At 48.7% G+C, this 18,718-nt stretch overlaps 1 protein-coding gene across 1 annotated transcript; it reads left to right on the top strand.

Moving 5' to 3' along the window:
- Positions 1-5,715: 5,715 nt before the first annotated feature.
- On the top strand, positions 5,716-17,206 carry HNRNPL (heterogeneous nuclear ribonucleoprotein L). The gene is made up of 13 exons (XM_026688101.2): positions 5,716-5,989; positions 8,042-8,160; positions 8,264-8,501; positions 8,752-8,837; positions 9,009-9,105; positions 9,866-9,938; positions 13,059-13,130; positions 13,209-13,489; positions 14,198-14,319; positions 14,425-14,626; positions 15,584-15,641; positions 15,831-15,926; positions 16,797-17,206. Exons 1-13 carry the CDS (start codon positions 5,774-5,776, stop codon positions 16,853-16,855), a joined length of 1,719 nt encoding a protein of 572 aa, XP_026543886.1. The 5' UTR covers positions 5,716-5,773; the 3' UTR covers positions 16,856-17,206.
- The last annotated feature ends 1,512 nt before the right edge of the window (positions 17,207-18,718 follow it).

The raw sequence follows: 18,718 nt of genomic DNA, 5'->3' as shown, positions 1-18,718 counted from the left end.
TTTTCGACTCAGATTGGATCCTGCAATATTACCCAATTCATTTGCAAATACTGACCCAGTTTGCTTTTCCAAATTTATGTATTCCTTAACCAGCCTAGGATGCTAAAGAAAATTCAGACAACTGCAAGATTTTCTGTCTCAATTTTAGAAGAGAGGGGCAGGAAGCAGCTCCCCTCCTCCCCTTAGCTCATCCTAAATCCCGTGCTAGAGTGGGGGGGCGGAAAGGCAGAATCAAAGCAAGTGGAAAATTTGACTCAAAAGTCAAATAATAGTAAGGGGGAAGCTTCCAGTTTCTGTATTTCCCTCCCCCTTCGACCGCGAGGCCAGCCAGATCTGGCTTTTAACAGCCAGCCAGCCCAAGCTGTCTGCAGTTGTTCCCCTGTCCCATACACACAGCTTCGTTCCAGATAATATTTTGAATTTAAAACAAAAAACCCTGCGGATCCTGAATTTGCAGTCCCCTTGAAAAAGGAGAGTGAAAAGGAGATTGAAATGGAGAAAAACCAAATTTTTTTGACCTCCTAATGTCTGGGCTTTCCTAAAGAAAACGTGCAGTCTGGTGTTAGAAACTTAGAATAATCTGGAGTACCTGGTGTGTGACCCAGGTACTCCTTGACTTACAACAGTTCGTTTAGTGACTGTATGAAGTTACCATAGTGACTTAATACCCATTTTTTCACACAACCATTGCAGCATCATGCAATCAAAACTCAGAGACACTTAACAACTTGACTCATATTTACAACGGTTGCTAAGTGTCCCAGCATCGTGGGGGGGGTGTCACTTTTTGTGACCTTCTGACAAGCTAAGTCGAAGGGGGAACCAGATTCACTTAACAACCAGGTGACTAACTTAACAACTGCAGTCATTCTCCTAACCACTGTGGCAAGAAAGGCTGTAAAATGGGGCAAAACTTCATATGTCTTACTTAGCGACAGAAATTTTGGGCCCAATTGTGGTTGCAAGTCGAGGACTATCAGTGATTTGAAGTTCTGTCTTACTCTGAGCCTACATAAGGAAGGGAGATATGGGTGTTAGAACTAAGGAGTGGTTTTGCTTCTTTCAGATGTGATCTTTGGCCCCAACTTTTGAACCAGATTCAACTCCTGTTTTCTGGGTTGTCCCATGACACCAGACATCAAGTGGGTTCACACAATATGGTCAGGCACATTAGGACCTGACACCAAACAAGCATGTTGGGAAAACACAGCATGTGAATTTTTCACGGATCTGATTAAGAACACTGTGCATTGTTCACCTTTTCTTGGTAGCCTTGGACATATCAATGTGAGGCCTTTGGTGTTCTCTGAGCTTGGTGGCTTTCTTGCAGACGTTTCACGACCCAACTGGGTAACGTCATCAGTCCTAGAAGGGAGTGGGGATTGCAGAGAGGAGGCGGAGGAGGAGTGTGGGGTCCTCGGTGCTCTCTGAGCTTGGTGGCTTTCTTGCAGACGTTTCATGATCCAACTAAGTAACATCATCAGTGATAGAAAAGAGTGAGCTTTATAAACAGAGCAGATCCCATTCCATTTTAGCACTGGTGATGTTACTTAGTTGGGTCACAAAACGTCTGCAAGAAAACCACCAAGCTCAGAGAGCTCCAAGGACCCCACAGTTCAGTCCTGAGCTACAAATAATAATTCTCTTCTATCAATATCGGTGTGACTTCTGTCTCATTTTCCCCATCCACAAAATGGATCTATGGATTGCAGTCGAGCTGACCAATTTCTGACAATGCATATAAAGAGCTTGACAAAATAGCCACTTAGCTAATATTCGTTATTTAGCTAATGTTTATTTTCTTTGTTCAATTTCTATGGCTGAGTCAAAGGCTCTGGACGTGGCTTACAATTCAGCGGTTGGGCGGTTTATTTAATTCCTACTCTTGCTTTACGGTTTCTGCACCTCAGACCCAAACACCCACCTGCCCAAACTCTACACCTTTTCCTACCATTGCTTCTTGAAAACGACTAGAACCGCACAAAATACAATTGATCTCCAGATCACGGGGGAAAGCAACAGCAGAAATTAGACTTAAATCTGGATTGCTGAGTGTTTTTCCCATCCAGCTTTGATTCCAGCTGGGTAAATGCTTTAGAATTAAACAAAAAAGTAAGCAGTTTTTTTTTTCCTTTCTTTCTGGGGAGGAAGGAGGGAGGGATCAAAGTAATAAGCTCAGCTGAAGAGCTGCCTTGCCTGCCTTCTTTTGCTGAGCGAAGTCTGGGCGAGCATCTCAGGGTTATTAATTGCTGAGCAACCATAAATTCTGATCTGAGACACAGGAATGTTGCTGACAGCAGTGGGTGCAAATGATAACTTTGTCCTCTCTTTTTCCTTTCCTGCCCCATTAACGAGCAAAGGTCCTCTTTAATAGCCTCCACTGTGTTTAAAAGTCTGTAGAGATTTTCAGTCATCCAGGTCATGGTTGTTTCAAAGGTGTTTTTTTTTTTCCCAGGAGGCAACTGGACTTTTTTTTTTATTTTGAAAATGTTTCACTTTTCATACAAGAAGCTTCTTCAGTTTTGATAGGATGGCGGGGAACGAAAGGCTTTATAATGTATTTCTTGCAGACAGCTGGTCATTTGCATCCTTTTTAGAGGGTCGTTGAGGCCACTTGGAGGTTTGTCTGTGTCCTCAGGGTCACCTGAGTGGTGCAAATGGTTCCTGTACTTTGCAATGTTTGCTCTGGAAATCCATTCCTCCTCCCACACCATTCAAAGGGCGCTCATCCCAAATTGCATAGCTAAAAGTCTGTAGAGAGATTCTCAGTCATGCAGTTCATGGTTGTCCCAAAGGTGCTTTTTCAGGAGGCAACTGGACTTCGTTTTTTACTTTGAAGACATTCTGCTTCTCACCCAAGAAGCCACTTCAGTTCCAACAGGATAATGGGAAATGGAAGGCTTTATATCTTTGTATATAGGGGCGCTTCTCCCAGGGTGGGCCGATCCTGCGCTGCAGCCCCGGGAGATTCGCCTCCCCACGTGGGGTTGGGCTGCCCTCTCGGGCAGGGGAGGCTTTGTCATACCGGTAGTAGGGCGTCGTTTTTAAAAGAATTGGCTTTGCCTTCGAAGGCGAAGGGAAGGCAGTGACAGGAGCGCCTGAAGCCGAGTGTCTCCGCCGGGCTCCGGTTGCAGGGAGGAGCCCTGGCTGGCCGCGCATGGCTGCGCCAAACGCCGCTGCGTTGCTCTAAATGCCGCGGCAGCAGGGGGAGAAGGGAAAGCAATGGTGGCGGAAGGTCTCCTGATATGAAGTGCCCCACTAATGCTGAGGTCAACATCCAAGCCGTCGCTGCCCGCCCGAGGATGCAAGGGGGGGGAATTAAGTAGCCCCCAAAAGACAGCCTAGCCATTTTTTCAGGGGTCAAAAAAAAATAAGGCCCAGCCTTATTTTGTGAGAAACACAGTAGTAGTGCAGACTTTGTAAATAGATGGACAGTATTGTGGGAATTACTTGTTTAGCAGAGTGATGGCATTTGGGGAAAAACTCCCCTTGTGTCTAGTTGTTCTGGTGTGCAGGGCTCTATAGCGTCATTTTGAGGGTAGGAGTTGAAACAATTTATGTCTGGGATGTGAGGGGTCTGTAAATATTTTCACAGCCCTTTTTGACTCGTGCAGTATTATACAGGTCCTCAATTGAAGGCAGGTTGGTAGTAATTTTTTTTTCCTGCAATTGTGTTTGCAGCAAAGTCACTGGTTTGGGTCATCATTTTCTGTTTTTCAGACTCTCCTTTACCATCAACCTGTGCCTGGTGGCTAAAAATTGTCTAAAACAGGGGTCCCCAACCGCCGGTCCACGGACCGGTCCCGGTCCGCGGAACAAGTCTTACCGGGCCGCTGGTTGCTGGGCGCCGCCATCTTTTTGGTAAAAAGCTTCCGGTGAGCTTTTCCGGGTAGAAAGCTCACGAAGCACTTTTTCATCAAAAAGATGGCAGCATGCGCTCGTGAGCTTTTCCGGTAGAAAGCCATTTCTACCCGAAAAGCTCACGGAAGCGCTTGGCGCCGCCATCTTTTGGACGAAAAGATGGCGGCGCCCAGTTGATGTCGGTACCGGGCAGCGGCGTCAAAAAGGTTGGGGATCACTGGTCTAAAAGATTGATTAAGCCAAAGTCACACATTGGAAACCACATGGCTGAAAGTCTGTGGAGATTCTCCGTCTACCAGGTCATGGTTGGCCCAAAGGTGCTTTTTGCAGGAGGCAACCAGACTTTCTTGTTTGTTTTTTTCTTGGAAGACATTTCACTTCTCACCCAAGAAGTTTCTTCAGCTCTGACAGGATAATCCTTCCATTCCCCACCATTCAGTCAGAGCTGAAGAAGCTTCTCGGATGAGAAGTGAAACATCTTCAAAAGGAAAAACAAGTCCAGTTGCCTCTTGAAAAAAGCACCTCTGAAACAACCAGGACATGGCTGACTGAGAACCTCCTCAGATGTCTTTCCAAAAAGTGACTGGCCTTCCTTGGCTTTTCCTTGAAGATGTTTTGCTTCTCGTCCCAGAAGCTTCTTCGGTTCTTGCGTTCAATTTGGATCAACTCAGAACTGAAGAAGCTTCTCAAATAAGAAGCGAAATGTCTTCAAAGAAAAACTAGGAAAGGCCAGTTGCCTCTGGAAAAAAGCATCTTTGGGACAACCAGGACCTGGAGAACTGAGAATCTGCCCAGATAAGCCAGGGGAAGCTGTCGGGGAGCAGAAACAGCCCTGAGGGACACATCTCCCCTTGCTTGGCTGGGATCCATGGGAGACACCCCTGAGCCCCTGCAGGTGGGTGTGAAGCAATGGAGAGGGCAGGCTGGGTTCACACAACCTCTGGGCCAGCAAGGGGTTAACTGGGTGGTTCTAATGTTGCATTGACCCAGTTCATGTGGCTAAATTAGGGTTAGTGCATCGCTTGAACTCAATAAGCCATCTTTTAGCCAGCATTGCCTTGCATGCAATTCCTTGGCCAAAGTTCAAGACGGCTCCCATGATGCTTTGCGGACCAGAGGTCCTTTGACCAATCCCCTGGCAGGGCTGGCTCAGCACCAGGCCTTTCCCATGAGCCTTTGCTTCTCCACGTTAAGGGAGGGCGGGGCTTCTCTTGGTTGAACGTTCAAGACGACCGTTGGAGAATCTCACCCCTCCCTTTTCCTTTTCTGGAACTGAGATGATTCTTGGTTCATAAGATGAAGAAGGGCAGGGTTGCTATCGAAGTCACGTCTACCAATTAAAATAAAGCTCGAACGTCGCCGGTCCAATAGCTTTCCAGAGAGGAGAGTGACGGGCATAAAAATCTACCAATACGTTTAACTCCTTGGAGCGAATGCGTCTCCTTTATAGGACCCAATCAGGGCGTCCGTTTCAGATTTGGCGCAATCCGGTTTCGAACGGCTGAGATTGACCCTTCCTTGAGCCAATGGGATTTCAGGGTCAAACCGTAGCTTTTCAGGGGTACCGACGGTTTTATGAAGAAGAAGGTGGGAAGTTGATGAGGAGCAATGTGGTGGGGCGGGATGCCGCGAGGAGAGACATCGCCTTGATCCAACGAGTTTGAAGGAAGAGGGGACGGATGTTCCTGTTGGCCAACGGAAAAGGCCAAGACCTTTGATAAACGGATGCGAGAGCGAATCATATCGGCAGGCGGGAGACAGTCGACCCTATGGCGGCGGAGGGCGGGACAAGGGTAGGTAAGGCACGGCCTCGACCCAATGAGAGCCCGGACGGCCTTGAGCGACGGCGGGCCAGCCCAATAGAGGCGTGCCTGAGGTGGGAGCGAGGGTGGGCTGCTGTAGTGTGGGCGCCATGTCGCGGCGGAGGTGGCGAGGTTCGCAGAGCGGCGAAGGCGGCGGCGGCGGCTCGGGACGCGGAGGGGACATGGTGAAAATGGCCGGTGGCGGCGGCGGCGGGGGTGGCTCCGGCCGTTATTACGGGGGAGGCCCTGAAGGCGGGCGCGCCCCGAAGCGCCTGAAAACGGAGAACGCGGACCACGGGCCGGGGGGAGCGGCCGGCGGAGGCGGGGTGAGAGACCGGCCGCCGGGCTGAAGGGAAAAGAGGGAAGAAAAGAAGCCGGGGAGGGGTGGGGAAAGGATGATATTTCGGGCCGAGAAAGGCCTTTAAAACGCGCCTGGCGCTGTGGACTACAACTCCCATCATCCCCCATAGAAAGGGATGGCGCGTAGGCGGGGGGGGAAAGATGGGAGTTGTAGTCATGGTGCACGTGAGCCTCCACGGGTAGGCGCAGTCTACCGTTAAACTCCCGCCTCTTCCTCTCCCCCCCCCCTTGAACCTGCGGCTGCCTGGGTGGGAGGGGCCAAAGAGCTTATGGGTCTTCAAAGGGAAAAGGGGGGGGGGCGATGCTGGTGGTCCTCAAGTTACGACCGCCACTTGAGCCCAAGTGGAAACATAGGTTGGAGGGAGGTTTGCCCCGTTTTACGACCGACCTTGCCCCGGTTGTTCAGGGGAATCCCTGCGGTTAATTTTAGTAACCTGGTCGTTAAGCGAACCGGGCTTTCCCTCCCTCTCATTGACTTTGCTGGTTGGAAGATCCCAAAAGGAGGAATCGCGTGACCTTGGGAGCCTGCGACCCGTCGTAAAGAGGAACCGCTTGCCAAGCGGCTGGAGGTGGATCTGGGAGAATGCTGCAAAACATGTCGCTTCGTGTGCAAAAAATGGTCCAAAGTCACTTTTTTAAAAGTGCCTTTTAGTATCTTAGGTCACTAAATGAACTGTTTTAAGTTGAGGACTTCCTGCAGAGCTTTCCCTTGACAGGAGCAGTCTACCGGCCTGCTATGAGGAAGGATGGCCGCCTACTTTGTTACAGACTCCTTCCTTGCCTTATTATGGGTTGGGCACCTATGGCTCCTTTATGACCTTGGGGATTTCAACCCCCAGAATTCCAGGAAGGGGGTTTTGAGCCAGGAATTCTGGGGGTTGAAGTCCCCTGGTCGTTAAAAGGGCCATAGGTACCCAACCCTGCCTTAACGTGACCGCATTGAGGGGCAGACTTGGGTTCAAGTCAGGACCAGAAGGCCCATAAGGAAGGGCTTGATTAGCAGAGCCTTATGGATCCACAAAGCCGCCTCTGTGGCTCAGGCACCAGGCAAGCCATCACTTTCACTTCCCCGCCGCAGATGTGAATTATAAGGCAGGTGTATTTACCATGTGAGCAAAGCTAGACTTAGGAGCAGTGGCTTGTTTGTTCTGCTTAATTGTGATTTATTGCACTCTGGCTCTGGTTCCCCAAATCGAGGGCCAGTGGAAGGGATGTGATCAGGATCAAGGCAACTAACTCATTCTGCAGCGTCTAATTCCATCTGCAGGGACAGGCATTTAATCTTGTTTAAGGGTTGGGCTGTGTGGCCGAGCCCTTTTTCCTTTCGTTCCCTGTTTCCTTTCGACTTTCCAAGTCGTTGCTTGACTGCATTTTCCCCCTCCAGTTTGGGTGTGTACATCTTGCGGGGTTTTCTGGTGGCGGTTTCCTGGGTAGCGTGGTTTTAACTGTAGAGCAAGAGTAGCTTTGGATAATGTGACGGGCCGCATATAAATTTACTAAATCAATTGCTGGATTTAACTGTCGGCCCTAGAACATCTAGATTGCAGGTTCAAATTTACTAGAAGGATAAAAGATAAAAGGATACGTGGGATATATTTCTCTCTTGAACAAGAAGCATTTGTAGAGATTTCGGAGGGGAGTTTGAGCATGAATTGGCCAAAGAAATGTAACTGGTTCTCCTTTTAACATAAGTTGGGAGTAGAAGAGCTGTGATGGATCCAGCCAAGGGTGGCTTCTGTTGCTTCCCATTAAACGGGCCATAATAGCCAAGGATGATCTTTTCCTGGTTCATTTTCCCATTTTAAAAAAATAAAAGCAGTAACTTAACTGTCCCTGATGGGGAATTCCATTTGAACTGCATCCTGCTAAGTTATCCTCTGCCTAACAGAATCCTTTTGTGGCTTCAGTTGTTCCAGTTTGCAGTCCCCCAGAAACACCTGTTTGTGAAAGACCCTCCACTTGCTTTTGCACTAGAATTTTACCAGGGAAGCGTCAAACGACCTCCTCTTCCCTTGCAGGAGAACTATGATGATCCGCACAAGCCAGCTGCTTCTCCTGTGGTCCATATCCGGGGTTTGATTGATGGTGTGGTGGAAGCTGATCTGGTGGAGGCCTTGCAAGAATTTGGCCCTATCAGGTGAGGAAGGGGCAGCCAGAACATCCGGGGAGGGGGGATATCATGGCAGACTGTGCAGGTTCAGTGACTTAGTTCTTTTCTCTCCCCCTCCTCCCCCAACAAGCTATGTGGTGGTGATGCCCAAAAAGAGACAGGCTCTAGTAGAGTTTGAGGACATACTAGGAGCATGCAACGCTGTGAATTATGCAGCGGACAATCAGATCTACATTGCTGGACATCCAGCCTTCGTCAACTATTCTACCAGCCAGAAGATTTCACGGCCCGGGGACTCGGATGATTCGCGAGGAGTAAACAATGTCTTGCTGTTCACCATTCTGAACCCCATCTATTCCATTACGACGGTGCGTTTACGAGGGCTGCTTTATTGCGGGGAGATCCACATCTAGGAGGTGGGAAAGTCCTGACTTTCTTTCGTTGGGCCTCCAAGTTGCTTTGGACCCAAGCAGGAAGAGCAGACTCAGGGTTAAAATACCGTCTGAATGGTTTGCGGGTCTGTTTCCTTGTCTCAGTAAACTGGGCATTGAAGTCTGTGGCAGGCAGGGCTGCTAGGAGACTCGGAGGGGGTTGACTTTTACGGCCTTTGTCTTGTAGGATGTCCTGTATACCATCTGCAACCCATGTGGTCCGGTCCAGCGCATTGTTATCTTTAGAAAAAATGGAGTCCAAGCTATGGTGGAATATCCTTTTGTTTTTCTTCTAGCTGAGAAGAACGAAGCGGAGCTGTCTGCTTCAGCAGGGGCTGTGGGAGATAGAGCACTTTTTGGGGGGCAAAGAAAGAAGAAAGGCTAGTAGCTTGATAATAATTGACTAGGAAACCCCCCAGTTAAGATTTCCTTAATTCTGCAAACATTTGATTCTGTGCAAAGTGCTCAGAGAGCAAAAGCTTCTTTGAACGGGGCCGACATTTACTCTGGCTGCTGCACGCTGAAGATTGAATATGCCAAGGTGAGTGGAGGTTGCAGAGGAGGGTTTGCAGCCTCCCACCCCAAGTCGGCAAACGCTTCTTTCCTGAATCGGAAGGGATTTGCAAACTGGCCCAAGGAAATTGCTTCACCCAGATTTCCCCCTAATTAGTTTCGTACCCTTGTCCCGAAGGTTACTGGCTCTTCCCAACCATTGTAGCTGTTTGACGTTACTTCTTTGCATAAGATAACCTTGGGAGTAGGAAAAAGGGGGGTTCTGTTATGGGTAGAAAAATTGGGGGGAAGCGGTCTGGCGTTTCTGCTCTGTTAAGTTATAAAATGGCAGGAATTTCTACCAGTAGGGCAGCTAATCTGTAAAATAATGGGGATAAGAGCCAACCAGTTACGGTTGTAAGTCTTCACAGTTCGGTCATTACATGACCAACCTGATTTTACAATCTTTGTGCAGTACTCATTCAGCAAACTCCACGACCGTTAAAGGCTGGTTTCGAGCAAAAATGTAAATTGCATCATGGGATGCTACAAAAGTTGTAAGTCCAGCATCCTTAATATAGGGAGTGGGTCAAGACTCGGCCCATACCTCAAATTACTTCTGCTTTAATAACAGTTGTGCCGACTGTCACATATTATGGGCTAAACTGGAACAGATAGTTAGATACTTACGGTTATAAGCCAGTTAGGTCCCTGTTTTGTGACCGCTCCACTGCCAGTTTAATCGCACAGCCTGGCTTTGTTGCTCCCTCCCTCTCTATTGGTCTTTGACCGTTTGTGCTTCGTTTTAGCCCACTCGCCTGAACGTCTTCAAGAATGACCAGGATACCTGGGACTACACCAACCCCAACCTCAGCGGGCAAGGTAACCTTGATAGCCTGCTCTCAAGCTACACACAGACCCTTTCTTTTCCTGTCGAAGAGCACACGTCCTCCAGCTGAATTGTGTGATGTAATGCCATTTGCCTGCTGTCCAACATGGGGGGCCCCCGTTTGGGGGATGCCTGGAGGGCAGGGCAGTCGCCTGCTGGCTTCAGCGCTGGAGGCTTCCTGAGCCTTCTAAGGCGGGGTGGGGGTTGAGAATAGCCGCGAGGGAATTGGGGCAGCTCCGTCTCCCTGATTGCACCTGGTCAGGTATCCTCCCTCCCCCCTGGTGTTGCGGCTCTAGGGTGTGTGGGTGGATTGCAGCTACTAGGAAGGTTGGGGATGTGGTAGCGGAGAGGAGAGTCGAAAAGCAGGTTGTGCTCAAGATTTCCTTTTACGTTCTGGGGCATCCTAAAATGGATGCTAGGGACCCGTCACTCCTGGAAGGTCCAGAGATGGCCGCTCCCATCGGTCTCTGGCCATGGGCAGCCTTTGGCCCTGGTGCTAATCTAGCCGCCTCCTTTGTGGGTCTGGGGGTATATCTTGCATTTCTGCCATTCCACGGCTGGCGGAGGGTGGGCAGAGGGAAGCTTCTCTCACGCTCAAGGAAAACCTTCTCGGCATGCAGGCTCTGGGACCTGGTAGGGTGGCGTTCATCTTGGGCTAAAGGGGTCTCCAGTGCCATTTCCTTGAGGGGGTGGTGGTGTTGCCGTCTGTTGTCAGCTCAGACTAAAGCTAGTTGGGAGCCAGGCACACGTGCATAAAAAAAGGCACGTTCCCTCTGCGAGGCGGGCCACGTTGCCCCTCCAAGCCCGGCCACAGCTTAAAAAAGCAGGCCGGCCTTTTACAGGAGGTGTTACTTTCAGGCTTGGCAGTCGAGTTGGTTGGCTCCACAGCCCAAACCAGCCCAGGGAGGCTGTTGGATGGCGGTCAGGTGGGGCTCCGGCAGAGGTGCCTTTGGACCCCACCCTCCCGTCGAAGCAAGCAATGGCATTACATGACTTGACATGTACATGACTCACTTTCTCCTCCAAGGTACATAACTTAGGCGCTGTGCAGATTGGCAGTGGCTTAAGTTGGCAGGGCTGGGCAGTTCAGAAGCTGCCTCCCGGCTCTCTGCCCTCTTCCCTCAGGCTGGGCACCGAGGAGGGGGCGATATATCTGGCCTTTCCCCAGCTCTGAGCCGATTTTTCCCCACATGACCCTGGCGCGCAGCTGCCGTGGAAGTCCTGAATTGCCTGGGAATCTGCCTTCTGCTAGACACCCTCTTTTAACAACACTACACAGTGTAGGACCAAAAAAAAAAAGAGCTTGCAACCTTTAGCTCTGCCTGGAGAAAACATACAGCATCTTAAGTGTTACCCGAAAGGCAACAGATTTTGAGTTCATATCCGCACATCAAGAACACAACACCGCGATCCAAGAGACATCTACAAGCACAGAGGGAGACAGAGAAAAAGAGAGACAGAGAAAGACTCACCAGGCCACGACATGCTTACAAAACAAAACAGACAAAGGCAAAAACAAACAAACAAACCTTGAACCCAAGAAGGTAACACAGAATCTAGGAAAAACACCCAAGGGGTCTCAGACAAAAGTGCACCAACAGTCTTAACGGAGAACGGAGTAGATCCCCGAGACCCTTCAAGACCTAAGATGGCTCTCCATATCAACTTGGTTTGGTTTGGGAGAGGGCCTTTTTATTACTCTTTTCTTGCAGTCCTCGGCTGCCGCCGACATTTTGATCAGCGCCAAGCGGAGACAGACAAATAAACCCAGGCTAAACCCCCAAGGCCCCGAGAGGCGCTCCCCGGTTCCCTAGAGACTGGGGGGGGTCGTCCTTTCCGCTTCAGGGGGCACTTGAGAGCCAAGGCACACAGAGGAGAGAGAGAGACACGCACACGGGAGACCTACACAGCCAGAAGCACCAAAAAAAAAAAAAACACCCTGTTTAAACAGCACATGACCAAAAAAAAAAAAAAAAACATCAGGAGACGCAACACGGAAGGGACACTCATTTACACCTTTGTTTCCTTGATACCATCTGAAGACAAACAAACAAACAAACAAACAAAACCTGTGAGCCCTTTTTCATTTATTTATTTTTTAAAAAATTGATTGTGTCAGTGTGGTGCCTTTTGACGTGACTTTGACTCTGAAACCATGTAACGCAGGGTCGCACTGTATGTTTGATGGGACGCCATCTTTCAGAACTGTGCTTACACTGTTGAAGCGTCCAATGGTAAGAGAAATGCAGAATATGTTTGTGACAAGGGACATTGTACTGTAAACTCCTGCTGTAAGTAGCCTTTTTCAATCTTTGTAAAATGCCTGTTGAAATAAACTGCGAAACTCTCTTTTACCTTTTTTATTTTTTATTTTTTTAAAAAAGAACGAGAATTTGTATGACTTGCTTTTAAATTCTCCTGTCTTCGTATATCGATTTGTGTTTAAACTGGACAATTTTTTTTGCTTTGCTTTGCCATCTTCTTCTTGGTCTTGTTTTCAATCCTTTGAGCTCTGCCAGAGGTGGTGGGGAGTAGGCTGACAAAGACTTTGGTTTCCTCTGTTTGTTTATTTATTTTTCCTCTCCTCCTGCCCTAATGTTCGAAGCGGTGGTGAAATTTGACTTCTGTGTGGATGGTGTTATATTTTTTTAAAGCCCTTAAATTTTCAGGAGGAAAGCGAGGCAGGCTTTAAGATAAGATGGAGAACCTTTGTTAGGCCAGGTAGATGGTGGAGAACGACGCTTGGCGCCTAAGAGAGTTCTAGTTCCATCAGGTTTGCTGCTTAAATAAAAGCCCAGGAAGACACATTGGTTCGAGATAGTCTCAGGATCTGTCCCAAATGACTCGCCTAACTAGGAGGAGAGAGGGAGGAGAGAGGCCTGTACAGTGTGCCCCTGAAAAGGAGGTGTAGTTTTTAATACCCCTCTCCCCTCTTCTCCCACGGTGGAAGGAAAAGAGAGAGATTCTGAGGAAGCAGGAGGTTTTAAATATGGAGGATGCCTCAGGCTGGCCTCGTGGCCTAACCAAGGTCTCCCAACATGGAAGGCCAGCCCCAGAAATCAAGGCGACTGAGCTGTTTCCAGAAGTTTCTAACATTGGTCTGCTTTTGACAGGGGAGCCGGGTGGGAATCCAAACAAGCGCCAGAGGCAGCCTCCTCTCCTTGGGGATCATCCTGCGGAATACGGTGAGGCCTGGGTCCATCGGTGGCGTGTCCTCTGGCCCCTCGTCCCGGCATTCGCCTGACTTTTGCTTCCTCCTCCAGGAGGGCCTCACGGGGGCTACCACGGCCACTACCACGACGAAGGCTACGGCCCTCCTCCTCCTCATTATGAAGGGCGGCGGATGGGGCCGCCCGTGGGGGGCCGCCACAGAGGACCCAGCCGCTACGGGCCTCAGTATGGGCACCCCCCGCCTCCACCGCCCCCTCCGGAGTACGGCCCCCACGCCGACAGCCCCGTTTTGATGGTCTACGGCCTGGACCAGTCAAAGATGAACTGCGACCGTGTTTTCAACGTCTTCTGCCTCTATGGAAATGTGGAGAAGGTGAGCGGCTGAGGGAGAGGAGGGCAGCTCTGATGTTGGCAGAGCTGACTGCAAGGATGCTGCAAAGGTGGCGTGAAAAATGCTCATAAGTTGTTGGTTGTTGTTTTTTTTTTGCCGTGAATGGTTGGTTATAAGTTAAGGATTGGCTGTATGTGATGGGGAGAGTGTACACAGGCTGGTTAGTGTTTTGATCTGTTTATGAAACAATCCCTATGTCAACTAAAAGGATACTCCTTTGGTGTTTTTAGCTGCCAGAAAAGGAGTGGAGGGAAAGCAGTGCATTCCTTAAATGCCTCAGATAATCACCCTGGCAGCCCAAAGCTGTTGGCACACAAGATTATTACTGGAGAGCATGATTGATGACTCTTAGCTATGGATTTGTCCCATTGGAGAATATACATCCAGGGGGTAGAAGGAAGACCAGGGTCAAGGAGGAAATGAATGATGGGTCTTAGTGTCAGCTGCACCCAGCTAACGCCGACATGGCCACTCCTAATCTTTTTTTTTTTTACTCTTGAGAGATGCGGCTAGAGAGACTTAGGACTTGAATGGGGGTGGATTTGTTGGAGTCCAGACACCCTATTAAAATGGAAACAAAATTTGTACCCAGGATGGGTGGGTGGAGAGGGGGGTGTCCTGCCTTTTGAAAACAATCAGCTCTTGCCCTCTTGTAGTTGAATCAAGAACCCCCCCCCCTTTTTTTTTAAGGTGAAGTTCATGAAAAGCAAGCCTGGTGCAGCCATGGTGGAGATGGCAGATGGCTACGCGGTGGACCGAGCCATCACCCACCTCAACAACAACTTCATGTTTGATCAGAAGTTGAATGTTTGGTGAGTTCTAGCTGCGTTTTTCCCAGCTGGCCTTCGGGAGGAATCTGGGGCCAAAGCCAGGGAGGGTGTGTGTGACTGAGCAGGCCTGTCTGGGTTTGTCCGCAGCGTGTCCAAGCAACAGGCCATCATGCCTGGCCAGTCTTACGGTCTCGAGGACGGCTCCTGCAGCTACAAAGATTTCAGCGGCTCCCGGAACAATCGGTTCTCCACCCCGGAGCAAGCCGCCAAGAACCGAATCCAGCATCCCAGCAACGTGCTCCATTTCTTCAACGCGCCTCTGGAAGTGACGGAGGATAACTTCTACGAGGTAAGGGTTTGGGGCCTGGAGCAGCCTCCACCTGCCTGGCCAGAACGGGGAGAAAATAATCCAGCGGTTTGTTTATGTGTTTATATTTCATGTTTCTTAGCCACCCATCCTCCCTTAGAGGGTTCAGGAAGAACAGGAGGGGAAGCAAAAATTGTTGCCCTTAATATATGACGTGATGATGACTTTAATGCAGGGATCTTGGCAACTTCAAGCCTGGCGGACTTCAACTCCCAGCATTCCCCAGCCAGCTTTGCTTTACGGCCTCGGGGGCTTCAACTCCCAGAATTCCCCAAAGGGATTCTGAGCCAGGAATTCTGAGAGTTGGAAGTCCACCAGGCTTAAAAGTTGCCAAGATTTGGAGATCCCTGGCTTTAATGGATTCAGACAGCGTCTCGCTCCCAAATGTCGCTTACATTGCAAAAAGCAGGAAGCAGTAATGCTAAAGGGGGGAAAAAACACAGACTTTCACGCCTGGGTATGATACTAGCAGAGGCTCCGGGGTGCCTAGAAGCAGCAATTAGAATAGACCCCGTTGGGCTTCCTTGCTGGCTCCTCTCGGTGGCAAGACTCAGGTCCCGAGCTGCTCTTTATTTGGCCTCCTCAGAAGATGAGAACGGATGAATGCTCATTTTTGATAAAAGTGATAAGAAGAGGCTGTAGAGTGGTTCTAACAAACATTTGACCCCAAACGGGGACTTGTGCATTATTTTTCTACATTTAAATAAACTATTTTGTTGTAAGATAATGCTTAAAAGCCTCCTTTGGGCTCCTACCAGTATATATTCAACTCAGTGCAGAAATATACGTAAAATGCAGTTGTACGATGGCTGAAAACTATGGGAAGGCAGCGCAAGAGCCCCTGGGAATAGGGGAGAACCCTAAAATATGCATTGGCTTGATCAGGGTAGAGGCTTAACGCTCCTGTGTTAATCCATGCGGCATTTTTCCCCCCATCAGATTTGCGATGAGCTGGGGGTGAAGAGACCGGCTTCTGTCAAGGTGTTTTCAGGGAAGAGTAAGTATCCCTCGGCAGAGATTGGTCTTGGGGACGCCGGGGACCGAGGGCCACGCTGTTCCAGGAGAACAGAGTGGTGAGGTCAGGGCGATGGGAACTGTAGTCCAGCCCTGGAGAGTTTGCCCGCCCCTCTTCCAAGGAGGAGGGACGGCTTCAGGTTAACCCGTCTCTTGCTTGAAACCCCTGCAGGTGAAAGGAGCTCTTCGGGACTGCTGGAGTGGGAAACCAAAGGGGACGCACTAGAGACTCTGGCTTTCCTCAACCATTATCAGATGAAAAACCCAAGTAAGCCCCTTTTGGATGCCGAGGAAAAGAAGGGGAGGCCTTGATGACAGTGGGATTGGGGATTCTCCCCGCTTCTTTCCCCTTCCTCCTGTTTAATTTTAGGGGTAGGGAAGGGAAGCTAGTAGGTCTGGAAAACACTTAACAGATTTTGACCGTGTTAGAGACCTGGCCAAATTAATCGGTTGGAAGGAGAAAGCAGCCCCTGGCACATTCTGAAAGGTGCCTCATCAGACCTGGGTAACCCTAAGGCCTGTAGAGATGAAATCTCCACCGATTTCATTTAACTTACTAACTTCACAACAGCAGAGGCTCACTGAACAACTGGGGCAAAAATAGTTGTAAAATGGAGCAGAACTCAATTGTCTTGCTCAGCCACCAAAATCTGAGGCTCAATTGTGCTCACGAGGGTTACTTTATAATAGCAATAGTCCTTAGGCTTACCTACAGCTTCACAGGGCTTTACAGCCCTCTTAAGTGGTTTACAGACTCAGCCTGTCGCCCCCAACAATCTAGTGCAAGGGTCTCCAAACTCGGCATGTTGAAGAAGACTTGTGGACTTCCAGCTTCCAGAATTCTTGAGCTAACATATGACTGGAAGAGGAATTCTGGGAGTTGAAGTCCACAAGTCTTAAAGCTGTCGAGTTTGAAGGTCCCTGATCTAGTGTTCTTAGTTTAAATCTGACTGAATATGGGAGGTTTATTTGTTTAGACGTGTTTTCTTGACTATTCAGCCCCAAATGGATCACCGTGGGAGATGTCGGGGGAACGCTTGAGAAATGTTTCATTTTTTTGGTGCGATGATGACATTGTTTGCATTTTCGGGTAAATACAGTTTGAGGCGACTCATGAATCTGTCTGGCTTCTTCCTAGATGGGCCGTATCCCTACACCCTGAAACTCTGCTTCTCAACTGCCCAACACGCTTCCTAACTGCTCTTCGGTTCCTGGCCGAGGAAACTGCTCCGTTAACTTTTCTTGTGTGTGATTTTCTTCCTTTTTTTCCTTTTCTTTTTTGGCAAAGCTCCAGTGTCCCTTTGTTTTTGTTTTTTGTAAAAAAACGAATTAAAAAAAAAAAAGCTTAACTAGAGGCTGCCTTGCATCTAGGTCAGCTGGGAAGAGAAGCCCCGTGGCGTTCTGGTGACATCGAATTTTAAAGCGATCGTACATGTGATATGTTTCTTCTCCCCCCCCTTCCTCCCTGGTTCATACAATGTGTGCTGCCTGTGCTAGTTGGCACATTTAATAAAGCTGTTTGGAAAATAAATTGTTGTAAAAATTGAACCTGGTAATGCCTCGGGAAATTTTTGTGGAAGAGGGTGTAAGTCAAGTAAATCGAGGGTGGGTTTTTTTTAGGTGGGGGGGGGGAAGGGAATTTAAGTTGGTCTGGGTGTCTCTTGTTTTCGTGGAAGACCAGGCTAAATTTAGAAAGAGGAGGTACCATTTAAAAGTTTTATGCAAACTTTAAATTCTCTTCCCTTGCTTTATTGTATGCTGGGTGGCTTTTATAATTTGAAGAAGGGAGGCAGGGAGATGGTAGCTAAAATCTGCTACACTATGCAGTGCAGGGTTCAACACTACTACAGCCTTCGAGGTTCGTTTTAGCTTTCCTAGGTTTCTAAGAACATTTAAGGCCAAGTCCCAAAGGTGCTTTTTTTTTTCTTCAGGAGGCAACTGGAACTTCCTTGTTTTTTTCCTTTTTGAAGATGTTTTGCTTCTCATCCAGGAAGCTTCTTCAGCTCTGACAGAATAGGGTTAGGGTCAAGTCTATTCTGTCACAGCTGGAGAAGCGAAACGTCATGTTAGTTCAGGAATTCTGGGAAGTCCACAAGCCTTAAATTTGCCAAGTTTGAAGGCCTTTGCTCTACAGAATTTAAGGCCAAGCATCTTTGCTACCTTTAATTTTAAAAAAAATCCTATAATGGCTTCATTGAAGCCCAATATTTGAAACAATTTGGAAATCCCAAACTGAATGGCTGAGAGCTGCCAATACTCATGCCAAGGGGGAGAAATTTAAAATGCTTTCAAATAGGACGGTTTGTGTGTGATTGTGTGTCCCTGGCGGCTGCTCTTGATTTGTCTAAATCTGAGGCCTCCAAACTTGGCAACTTTTAAGGCTTGTGGACTTCAACTCCCAGGATTCCTCTGCCAGTCATATTAGCTCAGGGAGTTGAAGTCTACAAGTCTTACACTTGCCAAGGTTGAAGACCCTTGGATTAGACAGACAGACAGAGATGGAGATAGACGATAGATACGGTAGATCAGGGATCTTCAAACTTTACAGCTTTAAGACTTGTGGACTTCAACTCCCAGAATTCCTCCTCCAGTCCATGTTAGCTCAGGAAATCTGGGAGTTGAAGTCTACAAGTCTTAAAAGTTGCCAAGTTTGAAGACCCTTGCAGTAAGTCCTCCCGCCATGCAAATATATTGAGACCAGGAGTCCCTAAACTGGACAGCTTTAAGGCTTGTGGACTTCAACTCCCAGAATTCCTGAGCTAACATGACTGGAGGAGGAATCCTGGGAGTGGAAGTCCCCAAGTCTTAAAGCTGTCCAGTTGGAAGATCCCTCTGACTTAATGAAAGGCCTTTTCTGCAAGGGAAAACCAGGGGTTCTTAGGACTCAGCCCTGTTTGTCTCCATGGAGCTTCCAGTATTGGTTTTACATTTAGCCATTTTTTTTAGTTAAAAATAATTCCCAGGATTCCCCAGGCCAGCCTTCTGGGCTAGGGAATTCTGGGAGTTGAAGACCACCACCTTAAAATTGCTGAGCCTCATGGAAGGTGAGGATAGAAGGTG

This window comes from Notechis scutatus, chromosome 8, assembly GCF_049901735.1.
Source record: "Notechis scutatus isolate UNSWTSFEM ecotype Mainland chromosome 8, rNotScu1.2, whole genome shotgun sequence".
NCBI lineage: Eukaryota > Metazoa > Chordata > Lepidosauria > Squamata > Elapidae > Notechis > Notechis scutatus.
Note: the sequence above shows the minus strand (reverse complement) of the source record. Positions and strands in the feature narration are given on the sequence as shown.